The 21,402-nt window shown below is 40.0% G+C and overlaps 1 protein-coding gene across 1 annotated transcript in view; it reads right to left on the reverse strand.

The window, feature by feature from the left end:
* Positions 1 to 21,402, reverse strand: part of GGA3 (golgi associated, gamma adaptin ear containing, ARF binding protein 3) — a 173,585-nt gene that overhangs the window by 102,180 nt on the left and 50,003 nt on the right. The window contains exon 9 of the mRNA XM_053708918.1: positions 9,928 to 10,009. Coding sequence (XP_053564893.1) covers positions 9,928 to 10,009 — 82 coding nt within the window. The remainder of the gene's footprint in view (positions 1 to 9,927; positions 10,010 to 21,402) is intronic.

Genomic DNA, 21,402 nt, shown 5'->3' on the forward strand with positions numbered 1-21,402 from the left:
GGCGACTGAGATAATCCGCTTCCCAATTGTCTACACCTGGGATATGAACCGCAGAGATTAGACAGGAGCTGGATTCCGCCCAAACCAAAATTCGAGATACTTCTTTCATAGCCAGAGGACTGTGAGTCCCTCCTTGATGATTGATGTATGCCACAGTTGTGACACTGTCTGTCTGAAAACAAATGAACGATTCTCTCTTCAGAAGAGGCCAAAACTGAAGAGCTCTGAAAATTGCACGGAGTTCCAAAATATTGATCGGTAATCTCACCTCCTGAGATTCCCAAACTCCTTGTGCCGTCAGAGATCCCCACACAGCTCCCCAACCTGTGAGACTTGCATCTGTTGAAATTACAGTCCAGGTCGGAAGAACAAAAGAAGCCCCCTGAATTAAACGATGGTGATCTGTCCACCACGTTAGAGAGTGTCGAACAATCGGTTTTAAAGATATTAATTGATATATCTTCGTGTAATCCCTGCACCATTGGTTCAGCATACAGAGCTGAAGAGGTCGCATGTGAAAACGAGCAAAGGGGATCGCGTCCGATGCAGCAGTCATAAGACCTAGAATTTCCATGCATAAGGCTACCGAAGGGAATGATTGAGACTGAAGGTTTCGACAAGCTGTAATCAATTTTAGACGTCTCTTGTCTGTTAAAGACAGAGTCATGGACACTGAATCTATCTGGAAACCCAGAAAGGTTACCCTTGTTTGAGGAATCAAAGAACTTTTTGGTAAATTGATCCTCCAACCATGATCTTGAAGAAACAACACAAGTCGATTCGTATGAGACTCTGCTAAATGTAAAGACTGAGCAAGTACCAAGATATCGTCCAAATAAGGAAATACCACAATACCCTGTTCTCTGATTACAGACAGAAGGGCACCGAGAATTTTTGTGAAAATTCTTGGAGCTGTAGCAAGGCCAAACGGTAGAGCCACAAATTGGTAATGCTTGTCTAGAAAAGAGAATCTCAGGAACTGATAATGATCTGGATGAATCGGAATATGCAGATATGCATCCTGTAAATCTATTGTGGACATATAATTCCCTTGCTGAACAAAAGGCAATATAGTCCTTACAGTTACCATCTTGAACGTTGGTATCCTTACATAACGATTCAATAATTTTAGATCCAGAACTGGTCTGAAGGAATTCTCCTTCTTTGGTACAATGAAGAGATTTGAATAAAACCCCATCCCCTGTTCCGGAACTGGAACTGGCATAATTACTCCAGCCAACTCTAGATCTGAAACACAATTCAGAAATGCTTGAGCTTTCACTGGATTTACTGGGACACGGGAAAGAAAAAATCTCTTTGCAGGAGGTCTCATCTTGAAACCAATTCTGTACCCTTCTGAAACAATGTTCTGAATCCAAAGATTGTGAACAGAATTGATCCAAATTTCTTTGAAAAAACGTAACCTGCCCCCTACCAGCTGAACTGGAATGAGGGCCGTACCTTCATGTGAACTTAGAAGCAGGCTTTGCCTTTCTAGCAGGCTTGGATTTATTCCAAATTGGAGATGGTTTCCAAACTGAAACTGCTCCTGAGGACGAAGGATCAGGCTTTTGTTCTTTGTTGAAACGAAAGGAACGAAAACGATTGTTAGCCCTGTTTTTACCTTTAGATTTTTTATCCTGTGGTAAAAAAGTTCCTTTCCCACCAGTAACAGTTGAAATAATAGAATCCAACTGAGAACCAAATAATTTGTTTCCCTGGAAAGAAATGGAAAGTAGAGTTGATTTAGAAGCCATATCAGCATTCCAAGTCTTAAGCCATAAAGCTCTTCTGGCTAAGATAGCCAGAGACATAAACCTAACATCAACTCTAATAATATCAAAAATGGCATCACAGATAAAATTATTAGCATGCTGGAGAAGAATAATAATATCATGAGAATCACGATTTGTTACTTGTTGCGCTAGAGTTTCCAACCAAAAAGTTGAAGCTGCAGCAACATCAGCCAATGATATAGCAGGTCTAAGAAGATTACCTGAACACAGATAAGCTTTTCTTAGAAAAGATTCAATTTTTCTATCTAAAGGATCCTTAAACGAAGTACCATCTGACGTAGGAATGGTAGTACGTTTAGCAAGGGTAGAAATAGCCCCATCAACTTTAGGGATTTTGTCCCAAAATTCTAACCTGTCAGGCGGAACAGGATATAATTGCTTAAAACGTTTAGAAGGAGTAAATGAATTACCCAATTTATCCCATTCTTTGGAAATTACTGCAGAAATAGCATTAGGAACAGGAAAAACTTCTGGAATAACCGCAGGAGCTTTAAAAACCTTATCCAAACGTATAGAATTAGTATCAAGAGGACTAGAATCCTCTATTTCTAAAGCAATTAGTACTTCTTTAAGTAAAGAGCGAATAAATTCCATCTTAAATAAATATGAAGATTTATCAGCATCAATCTCTGAGATAGAATCCTCTGAACCAGAAGAGTCCAAAGAATCAGAATGATGGTGTTCATTTAAAAATTCATCTGTAGAGAGAGAAGATTTAAAAGACTTTTTACGTTTACTAGAAGGAGAAATAACAGACAAAGCCTTCTTTATGGATTCAGAAACAAAATCTCTTATGTTATCAGGAACATTCTGCACCTTAGATGTTGAGGGAACTGCAACAGGCAATGGTACATTACTAAAGGAAATATTATCTGCTTTAACAAGTTTGTCATGACAATTATTACAAACAACAGCTGGAGGAATAGCTACCAAAAGTTTACAGCAGATACACTTAGCTTTGGTAGATCCAGCAGGCAGTGATTTTCCTGTAGTATCTTCTGGCTCAGATGCAACGTGAGACATCTTGCAATATGTAAGAGAAAAAACAACATATAAAGCAAAATAGATCAAATTCCTTATAAGACAGTTTCAGGAATGGGAAAGAATGCCAAATATCAAGCTTCTAGCAACCAGAAGCAAATGAAAAATGAGACTGAAATAATGTGGAGACAAAAGCGACGCCCATATTTTTTAGCGCCAAATAAGACGCCCACATTATTTGGCGCCTAAATGCTTTTGGCGCCAAAAATGACGCCACATCCGGAACGCCGACATTTTTGGCGCAAAATAACGTCAAAAAATGACGCAACTTCCGGCGACACGTATGACGCCGGAAACGGAAAAGAATTTTTGCGCCAAAAAAGTCCGCGCCAAGAATGACGCAATAAAATGAAGCATTTTTCAGCCCCCGCGAGCCTAACAGCCCACAGGGAAAAAAGTCAAATTTTTGAGGTAAGAAAAATATGATAATTCAATGCATAATCCCAAATATGAAACTGACTGTCTGAAAATAAGGAAAGTTGAACATTCTGAGTCAAGGCAAATAAATGTTTGAATACATATATTTAGAACTTTATAAATAAAGTGCCCAACCATAGCTTAGAGTGTCACAGAAAATAAGACTTACTTACCCCAGGACACTCATCTACATGTTTGTAGAAAGCCAAACCAGTACTGAAACGAGAATCAGTAGAGGAAATGGTAAATATAAGAGTATATCGTCGATCTGAAAAGGGAGGTAAGAGATGAATCTCTACGACCGATAACAGAGAACCTATGAAATAGATCCCGTAGAAGGAGATCACTGCATTCAATAGGCAATACTCTCCTCACATCCCTCTGACATTCACTGCACGCTGAGAGGAAAACCGGGCTCCAACTTGCTGCGGAGCGCATATCAACGTAGAATCTAGCACAAACTTACTTCACCACCTCCCTTGGAGGCAAAGTTTGTAAAACTGATTTGTGGGTGTGGTGAGGGGTGTATTTATAGGCATTTTAAGGTTTGGGAAACTTTGCCCCTCCTGGTAGGAATGTATATCCCATACGTCACTAGCTCATGGACTCTTGTTAATTACATGAAAGAAAAGGACCTTGTGATAGAAGGTCTGGTCTTAACGGAAGAGTCCACGGTTGGCAAGTGGCCATCCGGACAAGAACCGCATACCAAAACCTGTGAGGCCATGCTGGAGCCACCAGCAGAACAAACGAGCACTCCTTAGAATCTTGGAAGAAGAACTAGAGGAGGAAAGATATAGGCAGGATGATACTTCAAGGAAGTGACAATGCATCCACTGCCTCCGCCTGAGGATCCCTGGATCTGGACAGATACCTGGGAAGCTTCTTGTTTAGATGAGAAGCCATCAGATCTATTTCTGGAAGTCCCCACATTTGAACAATCTGAAGAAATACCTCTGGGTGAAGAGACCATTCGCCCGGATGTAACGTTTGGCGACTGAGATAATCCGCTTCCCAGTTGTCTATACCTGGGATATGAACTGCAGAAATTAGACAGGAGCTGGATTCTGCCCATACCAGAATTCGAGATACTTCTTTCATAGCCAGAGGACTGTGAGTCCCTCCTTGATGATTGACATATGCCACAGTTGTGACATTGTCCGTCTGAAAACAAATGAACGACTCTCTCTTTAGAAGAGGCCATGACTGAAGAGCTCTAAAAATTGCACGGAGTTCCAAAATATTGATTGGTAATCTCACCTCCTGAGATTCCCAAACCCCTTGTGCTGTCAGAGACCCCCAAACAGCTCCCCAACCTGTCAGACTTGCATCTGTTGAAATCACAGTCCAGGTTGGAAGAACAAAAAGAAGCCCCCTTAACTAAACAATGGTGGTCTGTCCACCACGTCAGAGTGTCATACAATCGGTTTCAAAGATATTAATTGAGATATCTTTGTATAATCCCTGCACCACTGGTTCAGCATACAGAGCTGAAGAAGTAGCATGTGAAAACGAGCAAAGGGGACCGCGTCCAATGCAGCAGTCATAAGACCTAGAATTTCCATGCATAAGGCTACCGAAGGGAAAGATTGAGATTGAAGGTTTCGACAAGCTGAAACCAATTTCAGACGTCTCTTGTCTGTCAGAGACAGAGTCAAGGACACTGAATCTATCAGGAAACCTAAAAAGGTTACCCTTGTCTGAGGAATCAACGAACTTTTTGGTAAATTGATCCTCCAACCATGTTTCAGAAACTCTTCTAGCAGAAAAGGAAATAATAGAGACTAAAGGTACCGACAGACGGAACCCAATAGAATTATCCCTTTGTCTGATAGAGACAAAGACAGTGACACAAACTATCTGGAAACCTAAAAAAGATCAAGAGCTTTCGAAAAAAAGATCCTCTAACTATGTCCTGAAGAGCAAGTGAATCATATGAGATTACGCATCCTCAGAAAATAATCTGAATGAAAACAGAAAAATGAAAATATGCATTTATTGTATCTAAGGAAAACAAATAATGCTATCAATGACCATAAAAAGGCAAAATAGTTTGAATAAAACTCCAAACCCGGTTCCTAAAAAAGGAACTGGAAGAAATACCCCAGAAGATTCCAGGTCTGAGCAGCGCTTGAACCCCATGGGTGCCTAGCCATGCTTCAACAGTATCCAAAATATATAGGACAGAAACACACTTAAAGAAAGTGTTAGCCTTACTGGAATAAAATCAAAGAAATTTGGACAAAATAGAACCAAATAAATTTCAAAGAAGTCTTAACCTGCCCCTTACCAGCCAAGCTGGAATACGGCATGTACATCGCAATATTAGGGAGCTGATTTCGAACCCCAATTAAAAACATGTTACTTGGGAAAGAACTCAGGAATTCGTTCCTTAATAAGAACAACCAAACTAGTATAAGCTTAAAGTTTTAGTCTTAGAACTCAATCTTGAAGCCCAGAGTAACAGTTAAGAATTGAATCCAATTATAAAACAAATAATTGATTATCTTAGAACAAAAGAAATATGGATTTTTTTTTTTTTTTTTTTTAAATCACAAAATTCTTCTAGCTAAAATAGCTAAAAACATAGATTAACCCTCATTTGCGAAAATACACAAATGAAATTATTAGCATGATAGTCCAGTTTAAAGGACCAGTCAATACAGTGGACTTGCATAATCAATAAATGCAAAATAACAAGACAAATGCAACAGCACCTAGTCTAGTAAATGTTGTCCCTTAACAATGCTAAAATAAATCATAATCTGATACTTGATCTTAAAGTAAACAGAAAAAATGAAGCAATTGCAATATCCAAATAAATTACAGGACCAAGAAAACCTGTAACCTGTAACCTGTAAGAACCTGAAACTAAATAATTTTCCATAAATAAGATACAACTATCTAAAGAAAAATAAATACTATTTTGCTATAGAAACAATAGCATAATTAGTAGAAGTAGAGATAGCCCCAATAAATTGGAGAACCCTCCAAATTGAATTTAACTGCTGGCAAAGAATATAGTTTAAAACCTTTGAAGAAGGAATAAAAGAAAATTCTCAGCCTATTCCATTCCCTAGAATGGGGAATTGGAAAGAAAAACCTCTGAAAACACAGAAGAAATAAAAAGGCAGAAATAGTGTCAGCTAGTCTTAAAGAACTAGTTACCTTAATATCCAAAATAATCAACACCTTTTCAACAAAGAACAAATGTACTTTAATAGAAAAATAATAAAAAAGTAGATTTGTTAGTGTCAATATCTGATGAAGAAAATTTCTGAAAGAGAAAAAACATCATCAGAGAAGGATAAATCAGTATGTTGTTGGTCATTTGAAACTTCAATAATTAAAAAAGAAGTGAAAAAGACCTAAAAATTTTATTAGAAGGCATGAAGTCAGACAAAGCCTTTAAAATAGAATCAGAAAAATATTTCTTATAAGTCTTCTAAATATTTCTTGTACATAAGATGTAAGAATGGAAATATATAAAGCATAAACACTAATGGATGCTGCATGTAAAAGTATATCATAATAACTTATTACAACCCATAGCTAAAGATAAACATTTATAACATTTAAAATGAACTTAGCTTTGGTAGAACTGAAACTCAGTTAAGCGTTTTTCCAGAAGTGGCTTCTGATTCAGGGTCAATCTGAGACATCTTGCAATATGTAATAGAAAAAACAACATATAAAGCAAAATTGATCAAATTCCTTAAATGACAGTTTCAGGAATGGGGAAAAAATGACAATGAACAAGCTTCTAGCAACCAGAAGCAATAAATAATGAGACTTAAATATTGTGGAAACAACGACGATCAAATTTTTTAGCGCCAAAAAAGCCGCCCACATTATTTGGCGCCTAAATGCTTTTGGCGCCAAAAATGGCGCCACATCCGGTAACACCGACATTTTTTGGCGCAAAAAACGTCAAAAAAATGACGCAACTTCCGGCGACACGTATGACGCCGGAAATGACAAGAAAATTTTTGCGCCCAGAAAGTCCGCGCCAAGAATGACGCAATAAAATGAAGCATTTTCAGCCCCCGCGAGCCTAACAGCCCACAGGAAAAAAGACAAATTTTAAGGTAAGAAAAAATGATTAATTCATATGCATTATCCCAAATATGAAACTGACTGTCTGAAATAAGGAACGTTGAACATCCTGAATCAAGGCAAATAAATGTTTAAACACATATATTTAGAACTTTATAAAAAAAGTGCCCAACCATAGCTTAGAGTGTCACAGAAAATAAGACTTACTTACCCCAGGACACTCATCTACATGTAGTAGAAAGCCAAACCAGTACTGAAACGAGAATCGGTAGAGGTAATGGTATATATAAGAGTATATAGTCGATCTGAAAAGGGAGGTAAGAGATAAATCTCTACGACCGATAACAGAGAACCTATGAAATAGACCCGGTAGAAGGAGATCATTGAATTCAAATAGGCAATACTCTCTTCACATCCCTCTGACATTCACTGCACGCTGAGAGGAAAACCGGGCTCCAACCTGTTGCAGAGCGCATATCAACGTAGAATCTAGCACAAACTTACTTCACCACCTCCACAGGAGGCAAAGTTTGTAAAACTGATTTGTGGGTGTGGTGAGGGGTGTATTTATAGGCATTTTGAGGTTTGGGAAACTTTGCCCCTCCTGGTAGGAATGTATATCCCATACGTCACTAGCTCATGGGCTCTTGCTAATTACAGGAAAGAAATATAGGTTATGTATACACATGCACCCATATGCAGAGATATAGGTTATGTATACACATGCACCCATATGCAGAGATATAGGTTATGTATACACATGCACCCATATGCAGAGATATAGGTTATGTATACACATGCACCCATATGCAGAGATATAGGTTATATATACACATGCACCCATATGCAGAGATATAGGTTAAGTATACACATGCACCCATATGCAGAGATATAGGTTATGTATACACATGCACCCATATGCAGAGATATAGGTTATGTATACACATGCACCCATATGCAGAGATATAGGTTATGTATACACATGCACCCATATGCAGAGATATAGGTTATATATACACATGCACCCATATGCAGAGATATAGGTTATGTATACACATGCACCCAATATGCAGAGATATAGGTTATGTATACACATGCACCCATATGCAGAGATATAGGTTATGTATACACATGCACCCATAGGCAGAGATATAGGTTATGTATACACATGCACCCATATGCAGAGATATAGGTTATGTATAAACATGCACCCATATGCAGAGATATAGGTTATATATACACATGCACCCATATGCAGAGATAAAGGTTATGTATACACATGCACCCATATGCAGAGATATAGGTTATGTATACACATGCACCCATATGCAGAGATATAGGTTATGTATACACATGCACCCATATGCAGAGATATAGGTTATGTATACACATGCACCCATATGCAGAGATATAGGTTATGTATACACATGCACCCATATGCAGAGATAAAGGTTATGTATACACATGCACCCATATGCAGAGATATAGGTTATGTATACACATGCACCCATATGCAGAGATATAGGTTATGTATACACATGCACCCATATGCAGAGATATAGGTTATGTATACACATGCACCCATATGCAGAGATATAGGTTATGTATACACATGCACCCATATGCAGAGATATAGGTTATGTATACACATGCACCCATATGCAGAGATATAGGTTATGTATACACATGCACCCATATGCAGAGATATAGGTTATGTATACACATGCACCCATATGCAGAGATATAGGTTATGTATACACATGCACCCATAGGCAGAGATATAGGTTATGTATACACATGCACCCATATGCAGAGATATAGGTTATGTATACACATGCACCCAATATGCAGAGATATAGGTTATGTATACACATGCACCCATATGCAGAGATATAGGTTATGTATAAACATGCACCCATATGCAGAGATATAGGTTATTTATACACATGCACCCATATGCAGAGATATAGGTTATTTATACACATGCACCCATATGCAGATATATAGGTTATGTATACACATGCACCCATATGCAGAGATATAGGTTATGTATACACATGCACCCAATATGCAGAGATATAGGTTATGTATACACATGCACCCATATGCAGAGATATAGGTTATGTATACACATGCACCCATATGCAGAGATATAGGTTATGTATACACATGCACCCATATGCAGAGATATAGGTTATGTATACACATGCACCCATATGCAGAGATATAGGTTATGTATACACATGCACCCATATGCAGAGATATAGGTTATTTATACACATGCACCCATATGCAGAGATATAGGTTATTTATACACATGCACCCATATGCAGAGATATAGGTTATTTATACACATGCACCCATATGCAGAGATATAGGTTATTTATACACATGCACCCATATGTACATACATCCAAATGACAGTGACTATATATGATACATCATTGGTACATTAAAATATTTGTATATGTTAATGTGATTTTTAGCAGCCTATGTGACAGCTTAAGTGAAAAAAAAACTAAGATCATTAACTGAAGCAAATTGTATCCCATGTAAATTGATCTACTTAAAACACCATCATATAAATCCATACACACCTCCAATTATCCTCCCTTACCCAGGCTGCTATCATTATCTTCTGTCTCGCTGGCCATTTTAAACAAAGTCAATCTCTTGGTCTCACATCTCTCGTACAACTCCTGAGGAAGATAAAGTCGGAGGACGGAATAAAACAAAAAAAAAATGCATTCTGGGTACTGGGCACAACTGCTTGAAGAAAGCAATTAAATACAGAATTATTAAAGAAACATTAAAGAAGCAACCTGGATTTCTAAAAATGGGGTTGCCAAAAAAGTTCACATATGTTTCATACATATCAATAGGAAAATGGATGTTCAGTTTGAGAGACAAATCAATAACATATTTATAGTACAGTAAAAAAGAGAAAGTTTTGTGAAAAATGTAGACATAAAAAAAACACAATGCTGAATTCACTTTTTTTTAGTGTAGCAGAAAACTCTTATACTTTATAAAGGCTGATTGCAGTGTAGTGAAGAGTGTAGAGCATGCACTCTTCACTACATAAAATGATCTAAAGCCTTAAATAAAAGACTGTAAGGAATCGTGATCACAGCATACGCAGCACACACTCTGATATAACATAAAAGGACAGTTAAAAATTGTAAACGTTTACTACGTATAAATAACATATTTCCATCGATAGAATGCATATATTAAGTTATATATAAGTCCAAAGTGTTTCTTTAAACTCCATAAAAAATCTAAAGTTCAAATCCAAAGTCTGTGAATGCAGTCAATAGACAATAAGTGCAACATTCTGTGCAAGTTAAAAACAGTGTAACGTATTCTCTTAGAGTATCCAATATGGTGAAGGACTTGCCCTGCCACACGGATAGCCTATGATGGAAAATAGTACAATCTTCTACAGCCTCCAGGCTAATGCTAGCTCCGTAGTTCTGGCTGTGGAAAACTTTTGTACCTTGTTTGCAGACCACACTGCTCCAGTGTCTCCCTATTGTGTCTCTCTTCCGTGTCTCCAGATACGTGACTATCACGTGACCCTTCACCAGCCAATCGGCAGAAGGGTAGTCCAATCAGTCACTAGTGTTGAACAGAGCGCTCTGTTTCAAAATAGCTAATGTCTATCAGTATCATCTAAGCGTATCAGCGGATGCCGTTCTCAAGTCTGTAGAAAATTGTACTACTTTCCTTCATAGGTTATCCGTGCTGCACAACAAGTCCAGCAGGGCAAGGGTAAGTCCTTCACCATATTGGATTTAACATCGGTTTTAACTTATTTTCTTTACATTATACCATACTGGACTGCACTCACAGACTTTGTATTTGAACACTGTGGAACAATTTTAGATTATTTATGGAGTTTTAAGAGACAATCTAAGGCAGAGGTTAAAGAGCAGGCTTGCTTGAGGAAGTACAGAATATGAATTTGGCTATACCCCCCACAAACATACCAGACAGAACATTTCTATATTTGTTCTGTCTAGAAGATAGTTACAAAATTTATAACAGTGCTTTGAAAATTGGATGCTTATGTGCAGAATAAACCAATGTTTTGTATGGGAGTTGCCACACGTATCATCAGACCTAACACTTCCATACAATGAGCTACAGATGGGTTGAAAATGAAGTGTAGTTATGAGCAAACTGACTAACTTTGATCCCTGATCCATTAAAGAAAGCAGCATAGTCAGAGTCTATAATGACTCTCAGAAAAGAGACTTGATTAATGAGATAGAGAACTCTTTTGAATTAATTATCCAACCATGTCTGTGAAGAAACAACAGTAGACTGTTGGTATGAAATACAGTTAAAGGAAAAAATGGAGCCTGAACCAATATGTCATCCAAGTATAGAGCCACTGAGCTACATGAGTTCTTAATACAGACAAGAGAGTTCCTAGAACCTTCATAACAATTCTGGGAGCTGCAGATAGACAAAATGGAAGAGCCACAGACTGAAAATATTTGTCCAAAAAAGGCAAATCTTAGATACTTGAGATGGTCTAGAAATAGGAAGGAAGGCATACTTCAAATTAGACGTTGAAATAAATAGACCCAAAACGGAAGGCACCACTGCTTGCAAAACCTTTCTCCCAAAAATAGCCTCCGAAGAAGCAAAAGTATCGAATTTGTAAAATTTGGCAAAAAAAGTATTCAACAGAAGCCTCATTCTTGAAGGCCCAAGTGGAAGCCACAGCTCTGGTGGAATGAGCTGTAATTCGTTCAGGAGGCTGCTGCCCAGCAGTCTCATAAGCCAATCAGATGATGCTTTTCAACCAGAAAGAAAGAGAGGTAGCCGTCGCTTTTTGGCCTCTCCTCTTACCAGAATAGACAACAAACAAAGATGATGTTTGTCTGAAATCCTTAGTTGCTTGTAAATAGAATTTTAAAGCACAAACCACATCAAGATTGTGTAAAAGCCGTTCCTTCTTAGAAGCTGGATTAGGACACAGAGAAGGAACAATGATTTCCTGGTTAATGTTCTTATTAGAAACAACCTTAGGAAGAAAACCAGGTTTGGTACGTAAAACTACCTTATCTGCATGGAACACCAGATAGGGTGAATTACACTGCAAAGCAGACAATTCTGAAACTCTTTGAGCAGAAGATATAGCTACCAAAAACAAAACTTTCCAAGATAATAACTTAATAGCTATGGAATGTAAAGGTTCAAACGGAACCCCTTGAAGAACTGAAAGAACTAAATTTAGACTCCATGGAGGAGCCACAGGTTTATAAACAGGCTTGATTCTGACTAACGCCTGTACAAATGCTTGAACATCTGGTACTGCTGCCAGACGCTTGTGTAAAAGGATCGACAGAGCTGATATCTGTCCCTTTAAGGAACTAGCTGATAAGCCTTTCTCCAATCCTTCTTGGAGAAAAGACAATATCCTTGGAATCCTAATCTTACTCCACGAGTAACCCTTGGATTCACACCAACAAAGATATTTCCGCCATATCTTATGGTAAATTTTCCTGGTGACAGGTTTTCTAGCTTGGATCAGAGTATCTATGACTGATTCAGAGAACCCACGCTTGGATAGAATTAAGCGTTCAATCTCCAAGCAGTCAGCTGCAGAGAAACTAGATTTGGATGCTTGAAAGGATCCTGTATTAGAAGATCCTGCCTCATTGGCAGTGTCCATGGTGGAACAGATGACATGTCCACTAGGTCTGCATACCAAGTCCTGCGTGGCCACGCAGGCGCTATCAGAATTACCGAGGCCTTCTCCTGTTTGATTCTGGCTACCAGCCGAGGGAGAAGGGGAAACGGTGGAAAGACATAGGCCAGATTGAAGGACCAAGGCGCTACTAGAGCATCTATCAATGCCGCCTTGGGATCCCTGGACCTGGACCCGTAAAGGGGAAGTTTGGTGTTCTGACGGGACGCCATCAGATCCAACTCTGGAATGCCCCAAAGCTGAGTCAGCTGAGCAAATACCTCCGGATGGAGTTCCCACTCCCCCGGGTGAAAAGTCTGACGACTTAGGAAATCCGCTTCCCAGTTGTCTACTCCTGGGATGTGAATTGCAGATAGGAGGCAAGAGTGATCCTCCGCCCACCTGATTATTTTGGTTACTTCCTTCATCGCTAAGGAACTCCTTGTTCCTCCCGGATGATTGATGTATGCTACAGTCGTGATGTTGTCCGACTGAAATCTGATGAACTTGGCCGTCGCTAGCTGAGGCCATGCCTGGAGCGTATTGAATATCGCTCTCAGTTCCAAAATGTTTATCGGGAGAAGAGACTCTTCCCGAGACCATAGGCCCTGAGCTTTCAGGGAGCCCCAGACCGCGCCCCAGCCTAACAGACTGGCGTCGGTCGTTACGATGATCCACTCCGGTCTGCGGAAGCACATTCCCTGAGACAGGTGATCCTGAGACAACCACCAGAGAAGAGAATATCTGGTTTCCTGGTCCAGATGGATTTGAGGAGACAAATCTGAGTAATCCCCATTCCACTGTTTGAGCATGCACAATTGTAGTGGCCTGAGATGAATTTGAGCAAAAAGGGACTATGTTCATTGCTGCTACCATTAATCCGATTACCTCCATGCACTGAGCTACAGATGGCCGAAGAATTGAATGAAGAGCTCGGCAAGTGCTTAGAAGCTTTAACCTTCTGACCTCCGTCAGAAATATTTTCATTTCTACCGAGTCTATTAATGTTCCCAGGAAGGGAACCCTTGTGAGCGGGGACAGAGAACTTTTTTCGGTGTTCACCTTCCACCCGTGAGACCTTAGAAAGGCCAGAACAATATCCGTATGAGCCTTGGCTCTGGGAAAAGACGACGCCTGTATTAAGATGTCGTCCAGATAGGATGCTACTGCAATGCCCCGCGGTCTTAGTACCGCTAAAAGGGACCCTAGCACCTTTGTGAAAATTCTTGGAGCGGTGGCCAACCCGAAGGGAAGGGCCACGAACTGGTAATGCTTGTCCAGAAAAGCGAACCTTAGGAACTGATGGTGATCTTTGTGGATAGGAATATGAAGGTACGCATCCTTTAGATCCACGGTAGTCATATATTGACCTTCCTGGATCATTGGTAAGATTGTCCGAATGGTCTCCATCTTGAAGGAACTCTGAGGAATTTGTTTAGAATTTTTAGATCCAGGATTGGTCTGAAAGTTCCTTCCTTTTTGGGAACCACAAATAGGTTTGAGTAAAAACCCAGTCCTTGTTCTGCAATCGGGACTGGATATATCACTCCCATCTTGAGTAGGTCTTCTACACAGCGTAAGAACGCCTCTTTCTTTGTCGTGTCCGTAGACAAACGAGAAATGTGGAACCTTCCCCTTGGAGGAGAGTCCTTGAATTCTAGAAGATATCCCTGAGCAACTATCTCTAATGCCCAGGGATCGGGAACATCTCTTGCCCAAGCCTGAGCAAAGAGAGAGAGTCTGCCCCCTACCAGATCCGGTCCCGGATCGGGGGCTACCCCTTCATGCTGTCTTAGTAGCAGCTGCAGGCTTCTTGGCCTGTTTACCTTTGTTCCAGGTTGCCTTTGGCTGTGAAGAGTGACCCTCTTGCTTTGCGGTCGCAGAGGTTGAAGCCGGACCGCTCCTGAAGTTGCGAAAGGAACAAAAATTAGCCTTGTTTTTAGCCTTAAAAGGCCTATCTTGCGGGAGGGCATGGCCCTTTCCCCCAGTGATATCCGAAATAATCTCTTTCAACTCGGGCCCGAAAAGGGTCTTTCCCTTGAAAGGAATATTCAGTAACTTTGTCTTAGACGACACATCGGCCGACCATGATTTAAGCCAAAGCGCTCTGCGCGCCATAATGGCAAAACCAGAATTTTTCGCCGCTAACTTAGCTAATTGAAAAGCGGCATCTGTGATAAAAGAATTAGCCAGCTTTAACGCCTTAATTCTATCCATAATTTCGTCATATGAGGTCTCCGTCTTGAGCGACTCCTCCAGCGCCTCAAACCAGAAAGCCGCTGCAGTAGTTACAGGAATAATGCAGGCAATAGGTTGGAGAAGGAAACCTTGTTGAACAAATATTTTCTTTAGTAAACCTAATTTTTTATCCATAGGATCTTTGAACGCACAACTGTCTTCAATTGGTATGGTTGTGCGCTTAGCTAGGGTTGAAACTGCCCCCTCTACCTTAGGGACCGTCTGCCATGCGTCCCGCCTGGGATCAGTAATGGGGAACATTTTCTTAAAGATGGGGGGGGGGGGGGGACAAAGGGTACACCTGGTCTCTCCCACTCCCTATCCAAAATATCCGCCACCCTCTTCGGGATCGGAAACGCATCAGTGTATACAGGGACTTCTAGATATTTGTCCATTTTACACAATTTTAGAGCTGCAACAACTAATCGTCATAATCGATAATAATCGATTATGAAAATAGTTGTCAACGAATCTCATAATCGATTAATCGGTTTGCAATTAGTTGGTCTGTGCACAACACCAGCTGCTTCACTCCAATGAACTCCTGCACTTGGTATTGTGTTTTATGGTTATGTCCTTAGCCTAAAGGACATCTACAGACGTCTACTTTTCACTTTTTCAAGACAGTATACGTTTACAACTACCCCTGGCTTATGTGCAACCCAGATATAATAGTCATCATTTGGATTGTTATTTGGTGATTTGGAACTATGCTTTTCATGATATAGTGCCAAGCTTGTTGTTTACACCTTGCCCCTAGATTGATGGGAGTTATTTAAATTGATGTGCACTATTATCTGTTTGCACAATTATTAGCGTATTGCTTGCTATTGCTGATTATATGTACTGTATAAATAAATGTGTAAGGCTTTGTCCTGTTATTGATATACAGTCCTTAGCGCTTTTGATTTAGTTTTTTATTGTTTTTTTTTATTTTTAATAAATTGTGATAGGTACCAGATTCAACCTTTATAAGTATATATTCGTTATTTTTAGAGCGGACTAGATATTTCCCCCTACCTTATAGCTGGTTATTTACCATTGCATATAGATATTCAAGATATTTTTATGTTAGAATGAAGTCAAGGGTTACTTTATTGAGAGGTCCCTTGCCAAGGTAGAAAACACTTAGCATTGGTGAAGAGCTAACAAAGATAAATATCCCACTTTGGTGAAATTGGCAAAACCCTACTTACACAGCTCAACAGCCTTTTCTCTGCTGCAGGAAATATAGCTGCAAACAGAGAACCAGCCTTAGCTTGAAGCATGTGGACATGTTGAGATTTTTGCATTTCAATGCAAAGTTTCTGAAAGAGTGAATAACAGAATGTTATTAACAGTGATAGTCTAACTCTTTCTAGTTCTACCTCTTTTCAAACAGTTTGTGGTTTTGTTTTGTTTAATTATAAAACTGTGCTATGCTTCTTAAAAATTGAAGAAACAGTTGTGTTAATGTAAAGTTTTAGTCTGAAGTTTATATTTGTAACACTCATTATGTGGATTTTATTTAAAACATAGAAAACTATTATTGATTCTCTTTTTATCCGATTAGTCGATTAATCGAAAATATAATCGGCCAATTAATCGACTATGAAAATAATCGTTAGTTGCAGGCCTACACAATTTCTCAGGGACCACCATGGGGTCACAATCATCCAGCGTAGCTAATACCTCCTTAAGCAGCACGCGGAGGTGTTCCAGCTTAAATTTAAACGCTAAGGAATCTGATTCTGCCCGCTGAGAAACCTTTCCAGTGTCAGAAATTTCTCCCTCGGACAGCACATCCCTCACCGACACTTCAGAGTGTTGTGAGGGTACAACAGATAAATCCTCCAAAGCTTCTGATTGCTCATACTCTGTTCTCAAAACTGAGCTATCACGCTTTTTAGGAAAAACTGTCAGTTTGGATAAAAATGCTGCAAGGGAATTATCCATGACTGCTGCTAATTGTTGTTAGGTAATAGGGGCCAATGAGCTAGAGGTACTAGGCATCGATTGCGCGGGCGTAACTGGTGTCGACACATGGGGAGAGGAAGGTGGGCTATCCTCATTACCTTCTGTCAAAGAATCATCTTGGGATACATTTATAAGTGAAACATTGTGATCTTTAAAATGCTTAGACCCACTAGCACACTTAAAACACAAATGTAAAGGGGGTTCCACCACGGCAACTAAACACATAGAGCAACGTCTATCTATAGGCTCGGACATGTTAAACAGACTTAGACAGCACTCCAATATTGCAATATACAATTTTAGAAAAAACGGTACTGTGCCTTTAAATAATAAAAAGTGCACACTTTTTTACTAAATCATAGAAAATGATCCAATCCTTCTGAAATTTACCACACTATCCTAATGCTTTGAAATAATTGCACAGTAAGTTTCAAGCCAATTAACCCCTTAATGCCCGAACCGGAGCAACTTAGAGCTGACAGCCGGTTAGCAAACTACAGCACCGTGCCACAGCATCTGCTGTGGCCCTACCTTGCCCCAGGGGGATTAATTTGAAGAAAATAAGCCTCTATGAAGTCCTTCTATAGACTTTGGACCCTCCACGTGAAGCTGCATGAAGCTGTCTGCAATATGAACTGCGCAGTTGTGGGGCCTTCAGAACCCTAAATAGGTGTCTAAAATACTGCCATGTGGAATAAAACCCCATAAAACGCTTCAAGAGTAGTAAAAACTTGAATAATGCTTATATTTTCCCAATAAAATAATCGATTGCCCATTTAACAGTGTCCACCAGTCTTTGAGCCCTGTTAATTAAGCCTCTCTTCTATACTGAGTCTCAGAATATGGCTTACCTTTCCCACATGGGAATTCTTGTCAGTCTTCTAGCATTACTAAAGGGACAGTCTAGGCCAAAATAAACTTTCATGATTCAGATAGAGCATGTAATTTTAAACAATATTCCAATTTACTTTTATCACCAATTTTGCTTTGTTCTCTTGGTATTCTTAGTTGAAAGCTTAACCTAGGAGGTTCATATGCTAATTTCTTAGACCTTGAAGCCCACCTCTTTCAGATTGCATTTTAACAGTTTTTCACCACTAGAGGGTGTTAGTTCACGTATTTCATATAGATAACACTGTGTTCGTGCACGTGACGTTATCTGGGAGCAGGCACTGATTGGCTAGACTGCAAGTCTATCAAAAGAACTGAAAAAAGGGGCAGTTTGCAGAGACTTAGATACAAGATAATCACAGAGGTTAAAAGTATATTATTATAACTGTGTTGGTTATGCAAAACTGGGGAATGGGTAATAAAGGGATTATCTATCTTTTAAAACAATAAAAATTCTGGTGTAGACTGTCCCTTTAGTCTTGACTAGAAAAATATGACTGAACATACCTTGTAGCAGTTAAGCCTGCAAACTGTTCCCCCCAACTGAAGTTTTTCTGGTACTCCTCAGTCCTGTGTGGGAACAGCAGTGGATTTTAGTTACAACATGCTAAAATCATTTTCCTCTCAGCAGAATTCTTCTTCACTTTCTGACAGAGAGTAAATAGTACAAACCGGCACTATTTAAAAATAACAAACTTTTGATTGAAGATATAAAAACTACAAATCTAACACCACATTCACTTTACCCTCCCGTGGAGATGCTACTTGTTAGAGGGGCAAAGAGAATGACTGGGGGGGCGGAGCCAGAGGGGGAGCTATATGGACAGCTTTGCTGTGTGCTCTCTTTGCCACTTCCTGTAGGGAATGAGAATATCCCACAAGTAAGGATGAATCCGTGGACTGGATACACCTTGCAAGAGAAAAGGATGTAATAAAATTCATGGAATTGTTCCAAAACTTTGGAAATTCTTTTGCAATGCGAGACAAAAGACACCTTCTTCGAAAAGGACTTTATTTGTAACCTATTATTCAGTAATCCTGGGAAAACATAATTTATGCTTACCTGATAAATTTATTTCTCTTGTAGTGTATCCAGTCCACGGATCATCCATTACTTGTGGGATATTTTCCTTCCCAACAGGAAGTTGCAAGAGGATCACCCACAGCAGAGTAGCTATATAGCTCCTCCCCTCACTGCCATATTCAGTCATTCGACCGAAACAAGACGAGAAAGGAGAAACCATAGGGTGCAGTGGTGACTGTAGTTTAATTAAAATTTAGACCTGCCTTAAAAGGAAAGGGTGGGCCGTGGACTGGATACACTACAAGAGAAATAAATTTATCAGGTAAGCATAAATTATGTTTTCTCTTGTTAAGTGTATTCAGTCCACGGATCATCCATTACTTGTGGGATACCAATACCAAAGCTAAAGTACACGGATGATGGGAGGGACAAGGCAGGAACTTAAACGGAAGGAACCACTGCCTGTAGAACCTTTCTCCCAAAAACAGCCTCCGAAGAAGCAAAAGTGTCAAATTTGTAAAATTTTGAAAAGGTGTGAAGCGAAGACCAAGTCGCAGCCTTGCAAATCTGTTCAACAGAGGCCTCATTTTTAAAGGCCCAGGTGGAAGACACAGCTCTAGTAGAATGAGCTGTAATCCTTTCAGCGGGCTGCTGTCCAGCAGTCTCATAGGCTAAGCGTATTATGCTCCGAAGCCAAAAGGAGAGAGAGGTTGCCGAAGCTTTTTGACCTCTCCTCTGTCCAGAGTAAACGACAAACAGGGCAGATGTTTGACGAAAATCTTTAGTAGCCTGTAAGTAAAACTTCAAGGCACGGACTACGTCCAGATTATGCAAAAGACGTTCCTTCTTTGAAGAAGGATTAGGACACAATGATGGAACAACAACAATCTCTTGATTGATATTCCTGTTAGAAACCACCTTAGGTAAAAACCCAGGTTTGGTACGCAGAACTACCTTGTCTGAATGAAAAATCAGATAAGGAGAATCACAATGTAAGGCAGATAACTCAGAGACTCTTCGAGCCGAGGAAATAGCCATCAAAAACAGAACTTTCCAAGATAAAAGTTTAATATCAATGGAATGAAGGGGTTCAAACGGAACTCCCTGAAGAACTTTAAGAACCAAGTTTAAGCTCCACGGGGGAGCAACAGTTTTAAACACAGGCTTAATCCTAACCAAAGCCTGACAAAATGCCTGGACGTCTGGAACTTCTGCCAGACGCTTGTGCAAAAGAATAGACAAAGCAGAGATCTGTCCTTTTAAAGAACTAGCTGATAAGCCTTTGTCCAAACCCTCTTGGAGAAAGGACAATATCCTAGGAATCCTAACCTTACTCCATGAGTAACTCTTGGATTCACATCAATAAAGATATTTACGCCATATCTTATGGTAGATTTTCCTGGTGACAGGCTTCCGAGCCTGTATTAAGGTATCAATGACTGACTCGGAGAAGCCACGCTTTGATAGAATCAAGCGTTCAATCTCCATGCAGTCAGTCTCAGAGAAATTAGATTTGGATGATTGAAAGGACCTTGTATTAGAAGGTCCTGTCTCAGAGGCAGAGTCCATGGTGGAAGAGATGACATGTCCACTAGGTCTGCATACCAGGTCCTGCGTGGCCACGCAGGCGCTATCAGAATCACCGATGCTCTCTCCTGTTTGATTTTGGCAATCAGTCGAGGGAGCAGAGGAAACGGTGGAAACACATAGGCCAGGTTGAAGAACCAAGGAGCTGCTAGAGCATCTATCAGCGTTGCTCCCGGGTCCCTGGACCTGGATCCGTAACAAGGAAGCTTGGCGTTTTGGCGAGACGCCATGAGATCCAGTTCTGGTTTGCCCCAACGATGGACCAGTTGAGCAAACACCTCCGGATGGAGTTCCCACTCCCCCGGATGAAAAGTCTGACGACTTAGAAAATCCGCCTCTCAGTTCTCCACGCCTGGGATGTGGATCGCTGACAGGTGGCAAGAGTGAGACTCTGCCCAGCGAATTATCTTTGAGACTTCTAACATCGCTAGGGAACTCCTGGTTCCCCCTTGAAGGTTGATGTAAGCCACAGTCGTGATGTTGTCCGACTGAAATCTGATGAACCTCAGTGTTGCTAACTGAGGCCAAGCTAGAAGAGCCTTGAATATTGCTCTTAAGCAATATAAAAAACGTTACTGCGCCTTTAAGAAACACAAATTTTCCCAAATTTTGAAATAACAGTGAAAAAATGCAGTTACACTAACAAAATTTTTACAGTGTATGTAATACGTTAGCAGAGCATTGCACCCACT

This window comes from Bombina bombina, chromosome 1 (genome assembly GCF_027579735.1).
Source record: "Bombina bombina isolate aBomBom1 chromosome 1, aBomBom1.pri, whole genome shotgun sequence".
NCBI classification, from domain to species: Eukaryota; Metazoa; Chordata; class Amphibia; order Anura; family Bombinatoridae; genus Bombina; species Bombina bombina.